The 18,684-nt window shown below is 58.5% G+C and overlaps 1 protein-coding gene across 6 annotated transcripts; it reads right to left on the bottom strand.

Annotated features, from left to right (window-relative positions):
- Nucleotides 1–662: 662 nt before the first annotated feature.
- CHST1 (carbohydrate sulfotransferase 1) lies at nucleotides 663–17,114 on the bottom strand. Of its 6 annotated transcripts, none has more exons than XM_045808757.2 (4): nucleotides 16,687–17,114; nucleotides 4,413–4,534; nucleotides 3,714–3,810; nucleotides 663–2,818 (listed from the first exon to the last, which is right to left on the bottom strand). In XM_045808757.2, exon 4 carries the CDS (start codon nucleotides 2,774–2,776, stop codon nucleotides 1,541–1,543), a length of 1,236 nt encoding a protein of 411 aa, XP_045664713.1. In that variant the 5' UTR covers nucleotides 2,777–2,818; nucleotides 3,714–3,810; nucleotides 4,413–4,534; nucleotides 16,687–17,114; the 3' UTR covers nucleotides 663–1,540. The 6 variants fall into 6 exon arrangements, with proteins under 6 accessions (XP_045664713.1, XP_045664714.1, XP_045664712.1 ...); XM_045808758.2 differs by having other exon boundaries at nucleotides 4,413–4,540; XM_045808756.2 differs by having other exon boundaries at nucleotides 4,413–5,226.
- Nucleotides 17,115–18,684: the final 1,570 nt, after the last annotated feature.

Consider the following 18,684-nt stretch of genomic DNA (forward strand, 5'->3'; position numbering starts at 1 on the left):
AGCCCAGGAGTGAGCTTCCTCAGGAAGCCCAGGACCACTGGGACTGCTTGATCCCAGGGGCTCTCATTGTCCCTGGACAACAGAGCTGTGACCTCCACCCCAGGGACCAGCTGTTTTCTTGAAATAGCCGGGGAAGTTGCTCACTTGGAGGAAGCTGCTAGACTGCCAAGGAGGGGAAGGGAAATAAGCACAGCTGATATCCCACCAGGGTAGATACCCGCACACCTGCACTCCTGGTTACAATGTTGAAATACTTCCAGGCCCGCTGACCAGCAGCCGCTGCCCTGAGCTACCCCACCCCAGGAATGGTCCCTCCTCCCCAGCCATCCAGGCCCCAGACCCAGCAATTAAAGGAGCAACACTGGGCACAGGAAGGGGTCACCAGGACTTCATCTCTGGACATTGCATCCATAAGCCACACCGCTTGTTAAATATTTTCAACATCACCCCTGGCTATAAGGTGCCTGGTCTCCACCAATAAATGGAAATGAACCACTGAACTCAGCGTGGACAGCAATAGCATGACATGAGTTCTGAAAGCCAGAGACCGGCCACTGAATCCCCACCTCGACCTCCTTCTCTCTCGTCCCCCAAACCGGAATCACTTGGCCCCACCGAGGTCTGCCCTTGCCCTTTCAGAATGTCCCACAATCACGCCCGGATATTACTGCACTCTTTTATTTACGGAAAACACAGATAAAGCATTTCAATGTTCATTTAGCAAACTGATCCACTCTTTTCTTTTTTTTTTTGGCACAAAGAAATATCACAGATGGACCCCAAGATCAATCAGAAACCCATAAGATTTATCAGCCATCACTGGTCCAGGGGCAGCCACAAGACTCAAACAGACAGACAGACAGACAGCATCGCCACAGACTGGAAAAAATAAACAAGGTCCACATTCACCTCACAGTAAAAACCTGCTCACCGGCAGGCAAGGGCAGGCCGGGGCGGGGAAGAGGGGGCAGATTCTCTGCTCCAAGGGGGGGGGGGGGAGGGCAGTGGGCACTGGGGGCAGGAAGCAGGATGGGGAGGGATTAGACACCATTCATAAATTAGAGAGAGGTGGCCTTTTTGTTTTTAACCTCTTACCTTGTGGAAGTAAGACAGTGCAAAACTACCATACCCTGACCACTGGGCCACTGGAAATGCTGCCAAAGTTCCGTGGTTTGCAGGTATCTCTCCTCGTGGGCGCCTGTGTGTGTACATGTGTGCGTATGCGAATGTGTGAGTGTGGTGCTTGTAAACATTGTCACCATCCACGCAGAGACCCAACAGCCGTGTGTCTAAATGGGGTGGGCTGGGGGCTCTACCCCGCTTCACGCCCCCTCTGCCCCAGTGATTCCTGTCCAAGACATAGTGCAAATTTCAGAGACAAAAAGAGGCAGAAGGAAGTGGAGGGTGGGCGGGGCCGGTGGGGGGAGGCAGGAAGGACACAAAGACGGAGGGGGAGGGGGAAATAAGGCAACAGTTAAAAACGGTCCATTTTATCAAAACCGACACCATGTGCCCCTCACCCCCGCCCACGGAGCCCTCGTCACGAGAAAGGGCGGAAGTCCCGCTCCTCCACCAGACTGATGGAGGGGTTCTTGAGCTCCTCCTCCGACGTGGCCATCTTATAGCCCAGCTGCGTCAGCACCCGCTGGCACGCGTTCTGGGCGAAGGCCACGATGTCGTAGGAGAGGCGGAAGCGCCACTTCTCGGCCGTGGCCGCCGAGTTTCGCACCGTGCCGTATTTGTGCTTGCCCAAGGTAGGGTCACCCCGCGTGTTGTTCTGGATCCAGCGGGCCACGTGGCTGTCCAGGGGGATCCCCAGGAAGCCGTAGATCTCCTCGGTCTTCTTCATGGGGTTCCTGGCCAGGTCCTCGTAGCGCACCAACATGTACTTGCCCTTGAGCCACGGGGGCCGCATGAGGCCGGTGGACACGGAGTTGGAGAAGTCCTCGCACACCGTGGTCAGCTGCGTCACGTCCAGGTTGTAGGGCTTCCTCCCCGTGCCGTACCAGAGCCGCCAGAGTCGGTACGTGTCGCGGAACGTCTCGCTGCGGGAGGCCAGGATGCCACGCGGGTCTCGGACCAGCTGGATGACCTTGAGGTTTAACCGGGGGTCTTCCACCAGGGCCCGAAGGTCATTAACCTCGGGCACCCGCACCGTCTTGATGGCCACGTGGCTGCGCTCGCGACAGGCCTCGGCGGCCACCGTCAAATTCAACAGGCCACACTTGCGCACGCAGTCCCCCTCCTCCAGCACCAGGTCGGGGGAGCCCGGCGGGTCGCACACGGGGCGGGAGCACAGCACCCTGCTGGCCCCACGGCGGAAGATCCTGTCGGTGGTGTGGTTGACGGGCGGAGGCTTGATGTAGTTCTCCAGGAAATAGAGGTCACAGTCATAGAGGCTCCTCAGGAGGTCCCGGCTGGCCCCCAGCATGACCCGCCGGTCCGCAGGGCTCTTGCCCTGCGTAAAGCGGGGGATGAGCGTGTTCTGGACGTGGTAGAGGGGCTCGAACAGGTAGAAGACGTCCAGGTGCTGGTTGAAGAGCTGGCCCACGAAGGAGGAGCCGCTGCGCGTGGTGGCCAGGATGAGGATGTGGGTCTTGCGGGAGAGGTTGTAGGCGAAGGTGGGGCCCTCCTCGCACAGCCGCTCGGCCAGCCCCGCCTCCGCCAGCCCCGGGCAGGTGTGGAAGGACTTGGCGGTGAAGGTGCGGATGGCCGTGTACTGAATGGCGATGGAGGCCAGGGCAAGGAGGAGGACGGCCTTCCAGGAACATTGCATGGCTGGGCACCTTCATGGGGCTGCTTCTCCACCCTGCGAGGTCTGCGGGCAAATGTGGGCGGGGGTCAGGAAGCAGTCTACGCTGGGTGCACCACCCGGCCGGCGCCCGGCCTACTCCCCTGGATCGGCTGGTCTCCCGCGAGTCCCCAGACTTAAGGGACTCCTTACCCAATGTTCACGCATGCACCTAAGGACTGAGCAGCTTCTAGGCTAGACTTTACATTCTCTGGGGACTCCTGGGAGCTTCTGGGGACCAAACAAACTGACTCCCCACACACAGAGTTTAACGAATGCTGCAGGGGACTCCCATCATGAATCTGGAGTTCCTTAGTGGGGCCCCACTGTGCAAGAAGCTAACTTCCTCAGCTCACACACTAGGGCCCACCAGTTCCTGCCTCAAGCCACTCCCCTGTCACTGCCTGCCACCCCTGCCAGCACCTCCAGGGCCCACCTGCATCTTCTACCCCCATGAGCAGGCACCTGGTTCCCCACGTGGTCATCTTTCCACTGGGGCAAGGGGCAGATGACCCCGACTGACAGCAGAGTGAACTGGCTCCTGGGGTGGGGGGGGCACCCGAGCCAGTCCTCAAGGGCCTCCACCATTAGGCTCTCAGCCCTCTGCCCACAGGAGGCGCTCGGAGACCCCACTGTGACCCAGCAATGGCCCCAGAGAACCAAGCAGTGATGGAGAGAAGAGGAGGGAGTGGTAGAAAAGGGGCATCTCAAGGAATGGAGAAAGCAGGGCAGGGGCGGGGGGGGGGGGCAGGGGCGGGGGCCAGGAGAGCAAGAAAAACGAAGGGTGTACCAAAGGTCCAGAGAAGGTGCCAGCCTGAGCATCTGGAAGTCCCCCCCAAGGGAGGCTGGCTCAGCTACCGGGTCCTGGGGGGAGGGCTCAGGCTGCTCCAAGAGCGAATGCAGGAAGGGCTCCACCACTCACCAAAGAGGGGCTGCTCCGAGCTAGGGAGTCCACAGCTGCCAGGTCTCCTGGCCTAGCCGGCAGTCCCAGCCTGTGCAGCAGCCCTGTGGACCACAGACTGCAGAGAGAGAGGGAGGGGAAGTGTTCTGAGGAGGGGGGTTGGTCTCTCAACATCTCCCTTCCCACCCCTTCTCCCCCACAGACCACCCTCCAGGGCCGGGTGACAAGGGCCCTGGCTGCTCTCCCAGACCTATCAGTGGTTCAGGGTTCCAGATATTCCAGGGCTACCTTTCACCCCCTAGGATCTGGCCCCCTGCCTCCTGAGCCCTCCACCCACCTTCCGCACCCCCTACCCATCCCTTCCTGGCAAGCCTGCACCCCCGGCTGACCAAGAGTTGGGGCCCCACACGGGCATCCACCCCAGGGAGGACCCCCACACACACCCACCATCCAAGGGAGTTGCGAAGAAATCCACTGGCCACAAATACCTTGAGGCCTCGCTAGCTCTGTTGAGCTCTGGTGACCAGACTGACCCAACCTGACAGTGCTCAGCACCCAACCGTGGAACAGTATCAGAGTCAAAAATTATTCCAGAAAATTAGGCCAGAGCACAGGTTCTGCATTTTAAATCAACAAAACAGCCTGACCCTTCAAAATTGGACTTTTTCAGTGACTCCCCGAGAGGGGTTGGGTGGAAGTCAGCAAGGCAGGGGGGCTCACCCCAGACCTCCAGGTGGAAATGGCAGCTCCGTCTAGACAGCCCAGACGCTGAGGCTTGCACAGAAGGGACAGCTGGGGAGGAAGGCTCTTCTTCCAGCCACACCGGAGAGGAGAACGGTTACCTAAAACTCAAAGCAAAAGTGGACCAGGGAGCGTTCCGACCTTGACGCTATCCGCGGATTCTAAGTTACGACACCCAGGCTGTAGCATTATTTCGGTTAGCATCTGTCGAGTACTTCCTAAGCCCTGTACCTGCATTCGCTCAGTTATTCCTCCCAGGAGCTTCACAGGGAGGCCAGGATTAGCTCCATTTCACAGCCGAGGAAGCTGAGGCACAGAGAGTGGGGTGACCTGCCTGAGCTCATGTGCCTGGTTTAATGCACATCTCACAGGTTCCCCAGAGCCCGCGCTCTTTCCCTCTGAGATTTGACCTTGTTCCTCCAGCTTACATGCACTTGGCCTTCATACACGCATCCCATTCATGCCCCCAGCCCATTTGTAAATCGGCAAGAGAAAGACCGGGCATTACAAGGGTACAGATGATCTGTAATGTAACACTTACAGGTCCTTCCCTTTGCTGTCTGGTCTTGGTGATCAAGGGCTTGTTGATCAAGGCCCATGGCTGAGGGGGTGAACTTGTACTCTGTGAATATTCTTCCCACATCCCGCTATTTGGCGTGGCTCCTTTGGGGGAGGGGTTCGTGGATCCTCACTTCCCAAACCCGCCGTGCTGCCTGGCTCGGCCAACTCCGAACACCATGCTATTCCTTACAGCCTCCTCTGGGAGGTCAGGGTCCTCATTCCCATTGTTTACCTGGAGAAATGGAGGCTCAAAGACTAAGCAAATGTGCAAAAGCAAATAAGGAATAGCAGAGACTCGAATCCCTCTGTGTCAGACTCTTAGGCCAGTGCTCCCCTTTACCATCAGCTTATCAGAAAGAAAACAGAGCTAAAGCAGTCTGGTTGCCCCCGGGAGGGGTGCAGAGGCTGAGCTGAGCTGACAGTGGGCCTGCTGAGGCTCTGGGGCCTACAAGTCCTATTTTAGGTTTGAAACGCCACTCAGTACCTATAGGGAAGAGTACCATGTCACCAGGTGGCAGTAAATATGGAAATGACACAGTCTAGATTCTTGGGCACCTCCAGTGCAATCAGAGAAAACCACAACCCTGGCCACACCCCATCCCACCCGTACCTCACCCCAGGGCTGCAGAGAACACAGACTCCATCAACTGGGTTGGATGAAATGCCCAGAGCAAACTGCCGCTCTGCGTTAAATTAGATTCTCCTGCAAAATGCAGGCCCACCCTGCCTAAGCGCCCTAAGACAAGTGCCTCTAAGGAACAGGTAGGGAATAGCATTAATAATAGTGTAGGTAGTATTTTTAAGTTATTTAAGTAAGGGTCTACAGTTGCAATGGCCTCATGCACATCATTGGAATGGACTCCCTTTGTACTAATTCATAAAGATCTGTCAGACATCCAGCATGATCCAGGCACTGTTCTAGAATTATGGGGGTGGGGAGACAAGAAGGAAGCAAGCACTTACTAGGCACTCGTGATGTTTATCCCAGAAAGGATCACAGATGAGGGCACAGGGTGGGAGTGAAAAACACCTCTCGCCCTCACACTAACCCTGTGTGGTTGATGTTGTCATATCCCTTTTACGGATGAGGAAGCTGAGGCTCTACGAGGTTAGACGAATTTCCCCAGCTCACACTCCTACTAAGGGGTAGAGCCAGGATTCCAGCCCAGGCAGTGTGCTGTGGAGCCCATGCTCGAATCCTCCTCCTTGACCCACTACACTTAATCCCCTTTGGTCCCCACCAAGACGGGAAAGAGAAGGCTGGAAGAGATTTCACTTAACTCGAAGATTCTGGTACCAAAAGGAGAATTCACCCATAGAAGGGAACATTTAAGTTTCTCTCCCTACCACTTGTCCCCACCCCAACCCAGAGAAACGTAAGGCCAGGATTGGAAACTTGGCTAATATATCAGAAGTAACTGAAGGATCTCGACGTTACAAATCCCCAAGAAAGTGGGACTCGGGTTCACAAGGTGCAGCCTGAGCACCAACGACGGGACTGTGTTCGAAGGCCCAGCCACAGGCCACCCCCCCTGCCTCCCAGGAGGGCAAAGCTAGGGCATGGGAACAGGAAGATGAAGAAAGTCAGACCCTCCTAGTAATGCCCCTGCTCTCCTGCCAGCCTGGCAGAGTGGGGCTCGGAACTGGCCAAGCTTCCTTGGTATGCTGGAGGCATCTGCCCTGGAAACCAGAGGCCCTAGGGCCAGGTCCCACTGTTCCCAGGGGAGCTCTGGCCACTGCAAGGAACTCTTCAATGCCCTTGTCCTCCAAGCCAGACTGCAAGCCCCACGGCCCCTCCCCGGGCTTTGAGCAGCCTTTGGTATGACCTTCCTCCACCTCTGGTTAGTCAAAATCCAGACAAGCCTTAGACACAAGAGCCCAGAATCTGTAACTTCTGTTGGAAGGCCGGGGAGCTGGTGAATCCCAGCAGAAAGCTCAGATTCCAGAGTCAGCCACTTTCCAGTTAGCGCACAGGGTGGGAGTGAAGAACACCTCCACATTGGAGAACCAGAATTCAGAGCTCAGGGCTCAAGCCATGGAAGCACACCCACCTGGGTATCACTTAGCACGTGTGTGGACCTGGATTCACTGGCTGTCTCTGAGCCTCAGTTTTCCTACCCATAAAGTGAGTATAACCATAATAGCGGTTGCAAGAATTGAAATAATTAAAGCATTTAGTCAATGCCAGGCACAGAATATGGCACAGCCTTGTGCTTGGGACACGGGCTGTGGCACAAGCCCCACTGAAGGCCAGGTTTCTGAATCTCTCTGGGCCTCTGTTTTCTCACCTGAAAAATGGGGATCATTTTAACAAGGCTGTTGTGAGGACTAATTAACACAGTGGCTGGCATAAAGCGAGCACTCGATAAATGGACGTTACTATTATCATCATTAAATGTCTTGTCTGCTTTGTGTCTCGAGTAAGCACCTGAGAACAGATCTCACTGACTCTGACGGTGAGACAGACACTCTCCCTGGCTGTGGTGCCCAGACCCCTGCCAGGCAGGCCTCTGCTCACTGCCCCTTCTTCCTTCTGCTCCTCGCCCAGCCTGAGAACTTTCCGCGGCTGAGCCACCGCAGCGGCTTGCCTGCTTCCCTCTAGTGGCCAGATCCTGTAGTACAGCCTCTTAGCCCTGCGTTCTCTGCTGGGTTCAGAATTCCGGGCCTGCCGGCTGCGGCCTGACATGAGGGTTCAGCCAAGGGCAGTGATGTTGCAGGATGCCGTGAGAGGTGATGATGACACCCCCACCCGAGCTGTGGCCTCTGCTCTGTGTACCCTTGCTTCTTCACCCACACACCAAGAGGCAAGCGGCAACAGGCAGCCTCACCTCACCCAGAGGGCCTCTCCTCCCAGGCTCACTCCTCTCTGGCAGGGGAAGGAACTTGGTATCACAGGCAGGAACAGCCCTGCCTTCCCCGGCTGGGTGACCTTGGACTCATCCCCTGGCCTCTCTGTGCCTCCATATTTCCACAGATCCAGCGACTCTAAGGGCCTCCGAACTCTGACCACTGGGGTTCTCTGATTCCAGGAAGGCCCCATGCTCCATTTTCACAGTCAGGGCCCCCCTGCTGGCAGGGGGATGCTCCTTTGGGAGCGGGAAAGCCCCAGTCATCTTCCAAGAAGATATCAGGGCTGGCAGCTGGACCCCATCCCCTCAGCCGGGTCCACGGCAGCCCCCCAAGGGGCTCTGCCCTCTGCTGAGTTAGCCCTCCAGCTTCCACTCTATAAAACCCCATCCAACCCAGAGCTGTGGCTTTGGCCTTTTCTGGGCCACAGGCCTCTTGGAGAGACACGTCCTTCTTTCCAGGAAGATTCATTTGTATCCACAACTTTCCACACACAGTCAGAGGGCTCCTGGACCCCCTTAAGCCCGCCCATGGGCACCTCAGAGGCTTCAACCCGTTCACCAGCAGTATTCTCCCCTGCCCTGGGATCTTCTTTTCAAACGACTATACCAGAGAAACCTCCACAGATTTGTATACACTGAACATGGAGCCATCGCCCAAGATAAGAAAAAGCCACAGCCAGAAAACACATGTGCAATAGGAGGTTCCTACTTCTTGTTTTTAAAAAGGAGATGCGTGTGGGGGGGAATATTTATATACATGCATATACAAGCACTGAACTGGTAACCCCTGCGGCCCCCGCGGCAGGGGGGCAAGGAGACCGAGGTGGGAGGAAGGCAGCTCACACCGAGCCTCTCAGTTCCATTTGAGTTCATTAACTTTCTGGGGGACAGCAAAGCCACCCCACGCAAGATCTGGAGGGGCACCGAAATCAGCACTGGCAGCTCACTGTGCCTCCTGTTCTCTCCCCAGGGCACTGCCAGCCGGCTCTCCCCTCCCCCACTTCCAAGGCGCCAGGGTCAAAATCACTACCTTTCTGCCAGAATGGGGCTCTGTCTGCTTAGGCCGGCCGCGAAGGAGAGCAGTCAGTGGGTGCTGCCCACAGAGACTGGGCAGGAGCTGAAAAAGAGGGAGACCTCCAAGGGGACGTGGGGCTGCTGGGAGGAGCGGAAGCCTGAGTTGGGGAAATGACTCCCCTCCCCACTTTTTCTTCCTAAAAACAGCTTGTGAAGCTCTGAGGAGATAGGGAGGGCAAAGATTAAAGATCCTGAACATGAGATTTCCGACCAGCCCCAGGAGCCAGTACGGAGGGGTCCGAGGCCCCAGAGCCCCAGGCACTGGAGCAAGGGGCATGGGGAACAGGACGGGGAGGAAGAAGTTGGCAAACAGGCCACTGGGAGAGACTGCAGAAAGGAAGTGCTTAATCCCTGGGTCTGCGGTAGCAGTAGCCAACGCTGACCCACCAGAGATGTTTGTTTAGTTAAGGCTAAAACATATAAAACAGGTTTTTTTTTCCTTCCTTAAAAAAAAGTGAGGTCGTGAAATGAGGCAAGTGAAAAACAAGGGTATGAAAAAAGCCGAAAGCACTAGAAGCCAGATTAGCATACAAGAGCCAAGACGCTTCTGGGCTACCCAGATGGATCAGAGCTACCCGGCGGCCAAAGGGAAAAGAGAAATATTTCATGTTTCATAGGATCCATGAGATGAGAATTATAACATCTACTCAAGAAATGCCCAACTAACTATTCCTGGTACCGAACCCAGCACAAGATTTCTCCCGAGGGGTCTCCTAGAGAGAGCCCCGAGTACAGCCTGCCATCCTCAAGGCCTTGTACCTAGTAAGCCCGAGGACAAGTTTCATGGGGCTGTGTTCCAGAACCACCTTCAAGGTAAGCAGTATGCCAAACTCAGCCAGTTGCAACCTTCCAGGGAAGGAGGTCCCGTGGGGTCCAGAATCAGCCTCTGTGGTCTGATCAGATGCCCCTGCAAGTTGAAACGCTGTGAGGCCTGCAGACCTTTTCCCCAGAATCTGCACCAACACAAACAGGGTGTTTGTATACAGTCTTTAGAGTCCCCGGGCCCCACATCTACCTACGGACCCCAGAGGCAGAACCAGTAGTTCCTTCAGGCACCCTGAGTGGGGCAAGTCTCATAGTCGTGGTTCCAGAAAGTGACTGTCCACCAACTTGTCACCCTTAGCAGAAACCTCAGCTGACTCTTAGGAGCTCTGGTATGCCCAGAGCAGATCCCTCTGATATCCACACATAATGACACTGGAGACCCCCGTGGGTGCCTCGAGCGTCCTTGAAAAGTTACCCACAGGTGTAACTGGGGGGGTGGTTGGGCACCCCAGCTGTGGGGCCGGACAGGCCTGGGTTTGAGCCCCACTGCTATTGCCTGATAGCTACAAGACCCTGAGTGAGGCACTTAACCTCTGTAGACCTCAGTTGTCCTTACCTGTGAAATGGGAAAGACAGTCACAGAATCTTCCAAATATTTGGTTGTGAGACAGAAAGCCAAGGAACATCAAGAGCCTAGCACAGCGCTGGGCACAGAGCAAGTGCTCATTAGGTCAGAAGCAGGAGTGTGACTTTCAAGGGCAACTCAAACCTACAGACCAACTGTGATGGCCTGAAAATGTTTAAGGAAGTTAGAACAGATACCACAGCCTCTTCCACCGAAGCGCTCACAGCCTGTGTGGTTGGAGACACTTGCTGTCGGGGTGGCAGCGACGGCCTCGCGGTCCTGCTGTGGGCCCCGCGGGTTGGCGGGGTCCTGGCCCGGCCCGAGGAAAGTTTTCCCCAGCACTGGGGAGAGTGACTGACCTCCTGGCACAAGGCCCCAGTGTGCCCGGCGCCTCACGGAGGAGGGATGAGTCAGAAGGGCCCCGTTCCCTCAGGCCGGTCCTACCACAGCCTGGCCTGTGGTAGGCGGACCCTTCTGCCCCGACACTGGGCGGAAAGGCCCCGGTTTCCTGTCCCTCCCTCCCTACCCTCCTCAGCAGCCACAGCCAGAGTCGGAATAGTACCGAGGCTCCACCCCCTGGATACGGGGCTTCAGCCCATCCTCCCAGCTTCAAGGATGGGAAACCTCCAACAGAAGCAAAAGCACAAGCAGCTGCTGCTGGAGGGGCTGGGGCGGGGGGGGGGGGGCATCTGTCCCCAGATGCTGGAGTCTCCAGCCTCCACCCCAGCTGGGCCCTGGGAGGAGGGCTGGGCATGGGAGAGGCTCACCTGAGGGGGCTGCGGGAGCCGATGCCCAGAGATGACCCCGGTCCCAGCTCACATTCAGTGGGTGCTACCCGCAGGGACCACTGCCATCCCCCACAGATGAGGAGCACTGAGGCACGGACAAATGAGGGGGTTGATCTAGGTGTGTGCAGCTGGTCTGTGATGGGGTCCAGTCTCGAGCTCAGCTCCGAGGACCCCCAAGCTCTGGCCCTAACCACAGTACATAAGTCCCCAGGCCATGCCCGAGAGTAAGAGCATCACCCTGCACCTGGAGACTAGGTCAGGGACAGGTTGTGCCAGGGCCAAGGTGGCTGTCAGGGTCCCGGGCATCCACCCTGACCCAGACCTGGGCTCACCCAACACCAGTTGACCATCTCTAAGGATGTCCCCGGGGTGTCAGCTGGAGGGACAGGGGCTGCCTATGGCCCTGCCTGCCTGAATTCCTGGCACCCCAAACAGGTCTGTGCCACCTCACCACTTCCCAGGGGGCTCTGCCTCCCCAGCCGAATGACAAAAAGGAAGATTATCACGAAGACTGCGAGAGGGAGCGGGTGTGGACACGGCTGGTGCCGTATCACCCCAGACAGCCAGCAGCGGAAGCACTCTGGCTTGGCAGAGAGAGAAAGGTGTATTTTCTTAGCCAGAAAGCCCAGAAACATCCAAATCCTATGTAACCAAGAGAATGCCAAAGAATGTCTTTATTCCCACCTGGCCTGAAATGGTCTAGAATGGGGTTTAGGGTTTGGGCTCAAGACCAGGATAAGGTCTCCCTGCTCCCTAAGCCTAGAACTTACCACCAGCCCACCGCTGGTTGCACGGCGGCCCCTGTGCCAGGATGCTGGTGTGGCTTACCCTGTCACCCCTCTGGCTCCTGAACGAGAAGTGGTAGGGAGAGCCACCCACTGGGAACATGAAATCAGACGAGTGTCTCTGCCCCCACATTCACAGGGACCTCGAGAGGATATAATGGCTGCTGGCTGAGGGCCCAGCACCATGTGACGAACCTTTCATGCACCACTTTATTGGATCCTGTCTCCAAGCTTGGGAGTAAGGACTACAGCCGGATCCGTGACACAGGTGACAGACAGAGGCTCCCAGAAGTTAAGTGACTTGCTCCTACAGCTCAGAAGTGGCCAGGTGGGGAACTGGACTCAGGCTACAGGGCATTGCGTGTGAGGTCCTCACCTCTGCCACGTTCTCCCTGAAGACTTCCCCTCCTTCCCCCTCTGACCTCCTAAAACCCTCTGGCTGAACCACCCCAATTAGCTCTCCTGACCCTATACTTATGCTTTGAGTGGGTTAAGAGCAGCATAGCAGCAGGCCAAACCCAGACCTTGGATCTTGGACGGCCTTACCCTCCCTGAGCCCCAGGTACCCGGGGAGGGGAGCCCACACCCACCTCCCAGGGCAGGGGAGGGGTTTAAATGAGATCTGAGTTTAGTGCCTTGTTCAAGACAATCACTCAATTAATGATATCTTCGGAATGTCTGTCTTCCTCATGTCTGCAGAATCCCTGAGGGAGAGCCCCAGGCCCTCCATCCTCCCCACTCTCAGTACCCAGCCTGGGGCCTGCAGCACACTCGAGGGGCTCTCAACAACTCGCTGCCCCCAGCAGAGACCCGGAGAAGGGAAGAGCTGTGCCCCGCTCTCCAGCCCAGAGGAGGAGACTAGCTCTCCCCACAATTCCCAGCTCAAAGCCTTCCAGCTCTAATCAAGGAGCAAACACAAAGAGGGAATCTCTAAACATTTAGAAAACGCGGGAACTCTGTGCCCCCACGTGGCACCGTGGGGATTTATAAAGAACAAATCATGCCTGACAAACTTGATAGCTTTCTTGATAGAATTACAAGACCGGTAGATGAAGGAAATGCAGGCAGGGTAATATATCTTGATTTTTAGCAAAGCATTTGATACAGCGCCTCAAGTAATCTTACAAAATTAATTCAAACAGACTTGGCCCTAAGCACTTGTCATGGGGCCGAAAGCAAGAGGGGGCAGGTCCCAAGAGTCCTGAGTGGAGGAGGCCAGCCGGGCAGGGGGAAGGGGCTGGGGGACAGAGTCTGCGAGTGGGGGCAGGGCTACCCAGACCCCGCACTGGGTCAGATCTTATCTGACATCTTCATTAATGATCCTGAGAGAGGGAGTAAACAGTCCGTTAATGAAATTTGCAGAGGATATTAAATGGAAGGTGTTGTGAACACCAATGAGGACAGCAAAGCAGTCCAGAGAGACCTGGGTAGGGGAAAAACCTTGGCAGGAAACTGCTATTTGGGGGGGGGGGGGGATGTGTGGGCCGGGCAGCACCTGGGGCCACCTGGAGAGCCGGGAAGAGGGAAGGGCTGCCCCAGGGCTGGGGTGGAGCTGGGAGCAAACGCTGCTAGCTTGGGTGTGGGTCACAGGAGCAAACCAGAATCTCGGTTTTTCCCATCTGGAAATAGAAGGAAGGACTGGTAGATAGGGAGGAATTTCTGCCGCTTGGAGAGCTGGCAGTGATGGGGGGTGAGGGAGGGGGCTCTGAGTTGAAGCCCACATTACAGTAGGGGAGAGGGGTTGTCTGCAGGCCAGGGAGAGGAGGGTGGCATGGCAAAGAAGGGCTGGTGACGGAGTCTCTGGTTGAGCCGGCGATGTCCCCGAGCCACCGCTCTGACACAGCCGAGGCAGGTGCTGCGGGGTAAGGGGGCAGGCCCCTCTCCCAGCGGGCTGGGCAGTAACGGGTGGGGGGGGGGGCGAGGAGGGCAGGGTCTGTTTTCTTTCTGGAGAGTTCCTGATCCTTCTTTCATCCGGAGGGAGAGGCCTCTCCGGGATCAGGAAGACCCGCCCCACCCCAATCCCTTCCCTCTCTCGTCAGAGCTTAGACCTGTCCTGTCCCTCTCCCCCTGGCCCAATCCCAAGGAGGCTGAGGCAGAAAGCTGCCCATCCATCTGGACTTGGAGAATTTGTTCCCACAAGGCTCCTAGACAGGTGGGGTTTGAACAGGAGCCAGCGCTCCCCAGCACGGTGACGAGCCCTCCGCAACCTAAATAAATGCTTTGTGGGAGGAAGAAATGGATGGCTGGTTCCCGGCTGGGGTGGCTGGGGGAGGGTCTCCCAAAGCAGGAGGCCAGCCCTGCCCCACGTCAAGACCACCAGCACAAGGGATAGACCCAGGCGACTGCACAGCCCATGCTCCTTCCAACCCCCTGAGTTAACACTAAGGACACTTACTGAACATTTGCTATCGCTCCATTATGAGTGCGTGCCTCAGATCAACGTATTTGACCTTCACGGCCGCCCAAGAGGTAGGAGCTCTTTCGTCCCATTGCACAGAGGAGGAAAGTGAGGCACAGGGTGGCAGCGATGAGCCTGGACACCTAGCCAGGAGGCCCATGGGAGAAGTAGCTGTCTGCCACGAGCCGCAAGGAAAGCTCAGCAGCTCCCGATGGGGGGACCCCAGTGGGTGGGGAGAGGCAGCCCCTCATGCAGGGACCTCAGAGCCTTGCCCAGACTCTCCCTGCGCCCATCAAAGGGAGTTGGCTCAACTCCTGCCACACTTGTGGAGCCCGATTTTACTATATGTTTCCCTTCTCCCCCACCACTGCCGTGCTACGCTGAGTCCTCAGAACAAGTCTGTTTCCATGGAAACCATACAGTGACTCAGGGCTTCGGGACCTTCTCTGAATCAGATTATGAATATCAAATGCTCCCTCCCCGCACCAATGCAGAGTGAGTTAGAAAAGTAAAAAGAGAGCCACAGCTGGCGAAGGGAAGGAGACAGGGGTGTGGGCAAGGGGAACCCAGAGGGGTACCCTGCCCCCCCTCCATGAGAACCTGGCTTCTGAGCCCCTCTGCAGACTCAGAGGAGCAAAGACATACACCTCCGTGTGTCTGCAGCAGGCACACACGACCCCTATTTCAGCACCATGAGCACCACCCTTCCTCGGGAACTAAAACCCTGGGGGGAGGGCAGGGAGGTAAGGGGGATCTGCATCCTTCCTACTTGCGGCCTGAACGTGGCAGAGGTGGCTGAGAGGGCAGGGAGGAGGAAAGCTGTCTCTAAGAGGAGACTGACTTCCAATGCCGAGGAGGAAACCTCTGGCCAAAAGCATTGCAATATTTAGCAAAGAGGGAAATTTGGATTTTAGGGGGGAAATGTGTTTCTGCTTTGAGATGAGGAGGCCGAGTTAAGTATATGTGCCAGGACGGGGGTGTGACCAGGATTTCAAAGCCCCAGCAGGGCTGGGGGCATCATTAGCAGAGACTTCCTCCCCGTTGCCCCTACCCTGGCCTGGCCTAGGGCAGCTCACCTGCCCCAATACAGACATAGCAGGGAAAAGAAAGTTTGCAGGGCCAGGCTCCTGGCCTCCCACAAGGGGCTAAGGCCCAAGGGCAAATCCGCCCCCTCCTTTCCCCAGCTGCTCCCTGAAGACCCAGGAAGGAGGAGAAGAGAACAGGTTGAAGGCTTGATACCTCCCTGGTGAATCCAATGTGTGAGTCATGTCGGTGAGAACACTTGGAAAAAGAAACAGGGTCATGGTGATGCCTGTGAGCGTCCCCAGTTCCTGAGGATGGAGCCTTAGAACCGCCTGCCCAGGTAGGGTCTCTGCCCTAAGACAGTCGGCCCCACAGTAAGGGATCCAAAAAGCCCTGGAGGTGGGTACCTGGCACCTCAGCCCACCTGCTTGCCTCTTACTACCTACAGTTCCTCTGGCTTGCCAAAGCAGCTACTTTCCCAGCCAGGGTGCCTGCCTGCTGCCCCAGTCCTAGGTCCCCTCTGTTCCCTGCCCTACCAGCCCTCCACAAGATGCTGGGCTCAAGGCTGTCCTCTTAGGAGCTTCCTGCTTAGGATCAGTGTCTAAGTCCATCGGAAGGAAACCTGCACCAGAGGTGAGGAACCTAATCCTGGGAACCCGCAGGCCGGGGCTGGGGGGAGGGGGCACCCTGTGGCCCGGCAAATCGGGCCAAGGTGCCACCCTAGGACGATCCTCTTTAACCCCTAGCATCCCAGCCAGGGCCACTCTGAGCTGTTATGTGAAAGCAAACATTGGGTTCCTGGAGCCCGGGAGGGGCTGCTCCCGGGGTCCTACCCAGAGAAGAGCAGCAGAGTGGTTCTGCCTTCCCGTGAGCGGGGTCTCTGCACCATCCATCCGGCTCATCGCAGAGTGACTGATGCGGGTTCGGAGCCGGGGTGGGGGGGGCAGGAAGCCGGGGGCAGCCCCCTGCCTCCCGGCGCAGCCCTGGTTTGGAAAGTTGGTGCAGACGTGGGACCTCAGGGTCTCGAGGCAGCTCAGCAACCCCGAGCCTGGCAGGCTGTGGGACGGTGAGCCCCGGGCAGCCCCCGAGTGCGCTCCGCAGCCGCGGGGAGCCGGGCGCCTCGGGGCCGCCGCGCGCGTCTCAAGTTTGCTGCCCTCGCCGAATGGGGGCGGGGAGGGCTGGGGTGGTCGCGGCGCTCACCCGCCACCCGCCCGGGGAGCCCTTCCTGCGCCCAACGCGCTGCTGTCCCCACCCCCCCGCCCGCACTGCCGGCAGCGACTGTCCTCGAGCGGAGGGGCGTCTCCCACCGCGCCCGCGCCCCTCCCGCTGCTGCGGCGAGGGTCCGCTCCCGCCCGCCGGGGGCCCGCCGGGGGCCCGGCCCATACCTGGTGGGGGGCGCACCGGGAGCCGCTGCAGCGCCCAGCGCCGGCTCCATCCTCGGCTCTGGAGTCAGGCTCGCCGGGGGCCGGCGGGCGGCGGCGGCGGCATCGGCGGCGGCATCCTCCGCCTTCCGCGCCCTCCTCCTCGGCCTCTCTCCTCCCTCCTCTTCCACCGCCTCCGCGCGCCCCTCACAGGCCCCTCTTCATGGCCCGGGGGCGCGAGCCCGGGGCTGCCCGGCCAGCGCAGAGCGTTCTCCGGGGCAGGGCGCGGGACTGGGCACGGGGGCGCGAGGGCCCGAGGGGCGCCGGGCCAGGGGCTAGGACCCAGCGCGCCGCAGCCCCGGGCGCTGGAGGAGAGCAGCAGCCGCAGGCGCCGGAGCCTCGCCGAGCGCCCGCCCGCCCGCCTGGCGACCCGAGCCCGGAGCGGCGGCGGCGGCGGCTATAGCGCCGAGCGAGCGGCGGGCGCTGCGGTCCGGGCTCCACCCCCCCTAAGCCGCCCGCCTCTCGGCTGCCGCCCGCCCCCTTCTCTTCCCCACCCCTCCGGCTCCCCGCGCCTCCCCGCGCTGCCCCAGCCTCCCGCGCTCCGGACACCCCCTCCGCAGGCCGGCTCCCGTGCCAACCCCACTCCCCCACCCCACCCCCGCTCGGAGGGACCCACACCCCGGGGTTCAGGGGGTCGTCTGGCAAGGGCGGGGGCTGCTCACTGGCACCTCTTCCCATACCCTCTCAGCCCTCCCACCGAGGGCGCTCACCGAGGGCCTTCAGCCTGCGTGCCCCCCAAGAAGTCCGGCTGGAGCTCCAACCTGGCCCCGAGCCCAGATGGCCTCTACCCCGTCCCCAGCCAGCACAACGGAAGGACTCCAGAACCCAGAGTGGGAGCCATCCACCTTTCGGTGCCAATACCCCAAAACACACCCCTAGCCCGTTACCTCCCAACCTTTACCTCGCAGATGTGGCAATGAATCATCTGCCCTGCTCCAGTTGTGCCTCTTGGGGAGAGCCTAAGGGTGGCTTGGGGTGGGGGGCAACCCTAGGTGGATTTGCTGGGGGCAGTCTCCAGGCCAGTCCCACCCGCTTCTCACCAGACTGCCACAGGCACTCCTAGAGGGAAATGTGCAGCCCCTGCTGCCCTTCCGGAGGGGAGATCTGCGGTCACAGCCAGAGGCAGCAGGCTGAGCACCTCAGTCCTTCGTTCTTTGCACAAATATTGACTGAGCATCTCCCGAAGGCCAGGCCTCCATGGGCACCAGGGATTCACTGGTGACATGACAAACGGACCCCTGGCCTCTCGGAATGGAATGGAGAGGCAGGGGAAGCAGGCAGAGTGTTCAGCGGCCCCTGGGCTGGAGAGCACGGCAGAGAGTCCCAGCTCTGCCACCACGGAGGCCTGTCCGCTCCTCTGCAGAGGGGTAGCTGGTTGTGCGGCCGGAACCCCTGCTGCTCCTCAGCTCTGACCAAACGATGATCTTCTCCGGCCAGGAAAGGCAGTCAGCTTCCATCGGCACCCATTGCGGAATCTCCGATTTCCAGCTGTAGCCTCCGCATCACTCCCGGACTCGCCCCAGAGCCATGGAGAATTTGAAAACTCCAGGCAGCCTGGGAAAGCCTGGGAAACCCTGCCTGTTTCCTGGTCCAGAAGATGGAGATCCTGGTCCCCACCTCGTGGGGCTGCTGTGAAATGCCAAATGGTAGGTAAGACGCATGTAAGCCCTCAGCACAATGTCCGGCACATGGCGAGTGCTGAATTGTGGAACGGTGTTGTTGTTACTGTTATCGGCTGGTGGGTGTTCAGGGTAGCCGGCACTCACTCCCTCACCCGGGGGATCATGTGGGCCCTGTACTTCTCTGGGGCACTCAGGACTCAGACGTCAAGACACTCTCCCCACCTAGAATTGGGTGGTAGGAAGGACCCCACGCCCCAGGATCCCACCAGACCAAGGGTCATTGGTCTTGGTCACAATCGCAAATTCTTAATTGTAAATTCCCCCACCCACCCACCCACCT

The sequence above is a fragment of the Ursus americanus genome, chromosome 24 (genome assembly GCF_024610735.1).
Source record: "Ursus americanus isolate L20-20 chromosome 24, mUrsAme1.1.p, whole genome shotgun sequence".
Lineage (NCBI taxonomy): Eukaryota > Metazoa > Chordata > Mammalia > Carnivora > Ursidae > Ursus > Ursus americanus.

Excerpts from the sequence above, each read along its gene's own strand:
- CHST1 (XM_045808757.2), bottom strand. The coding sequence starts at position 2,776 with ATGCAATGTTCCTGGAAGGCCGTCCTCCTCCTTGCCCTGGCCTCCATC.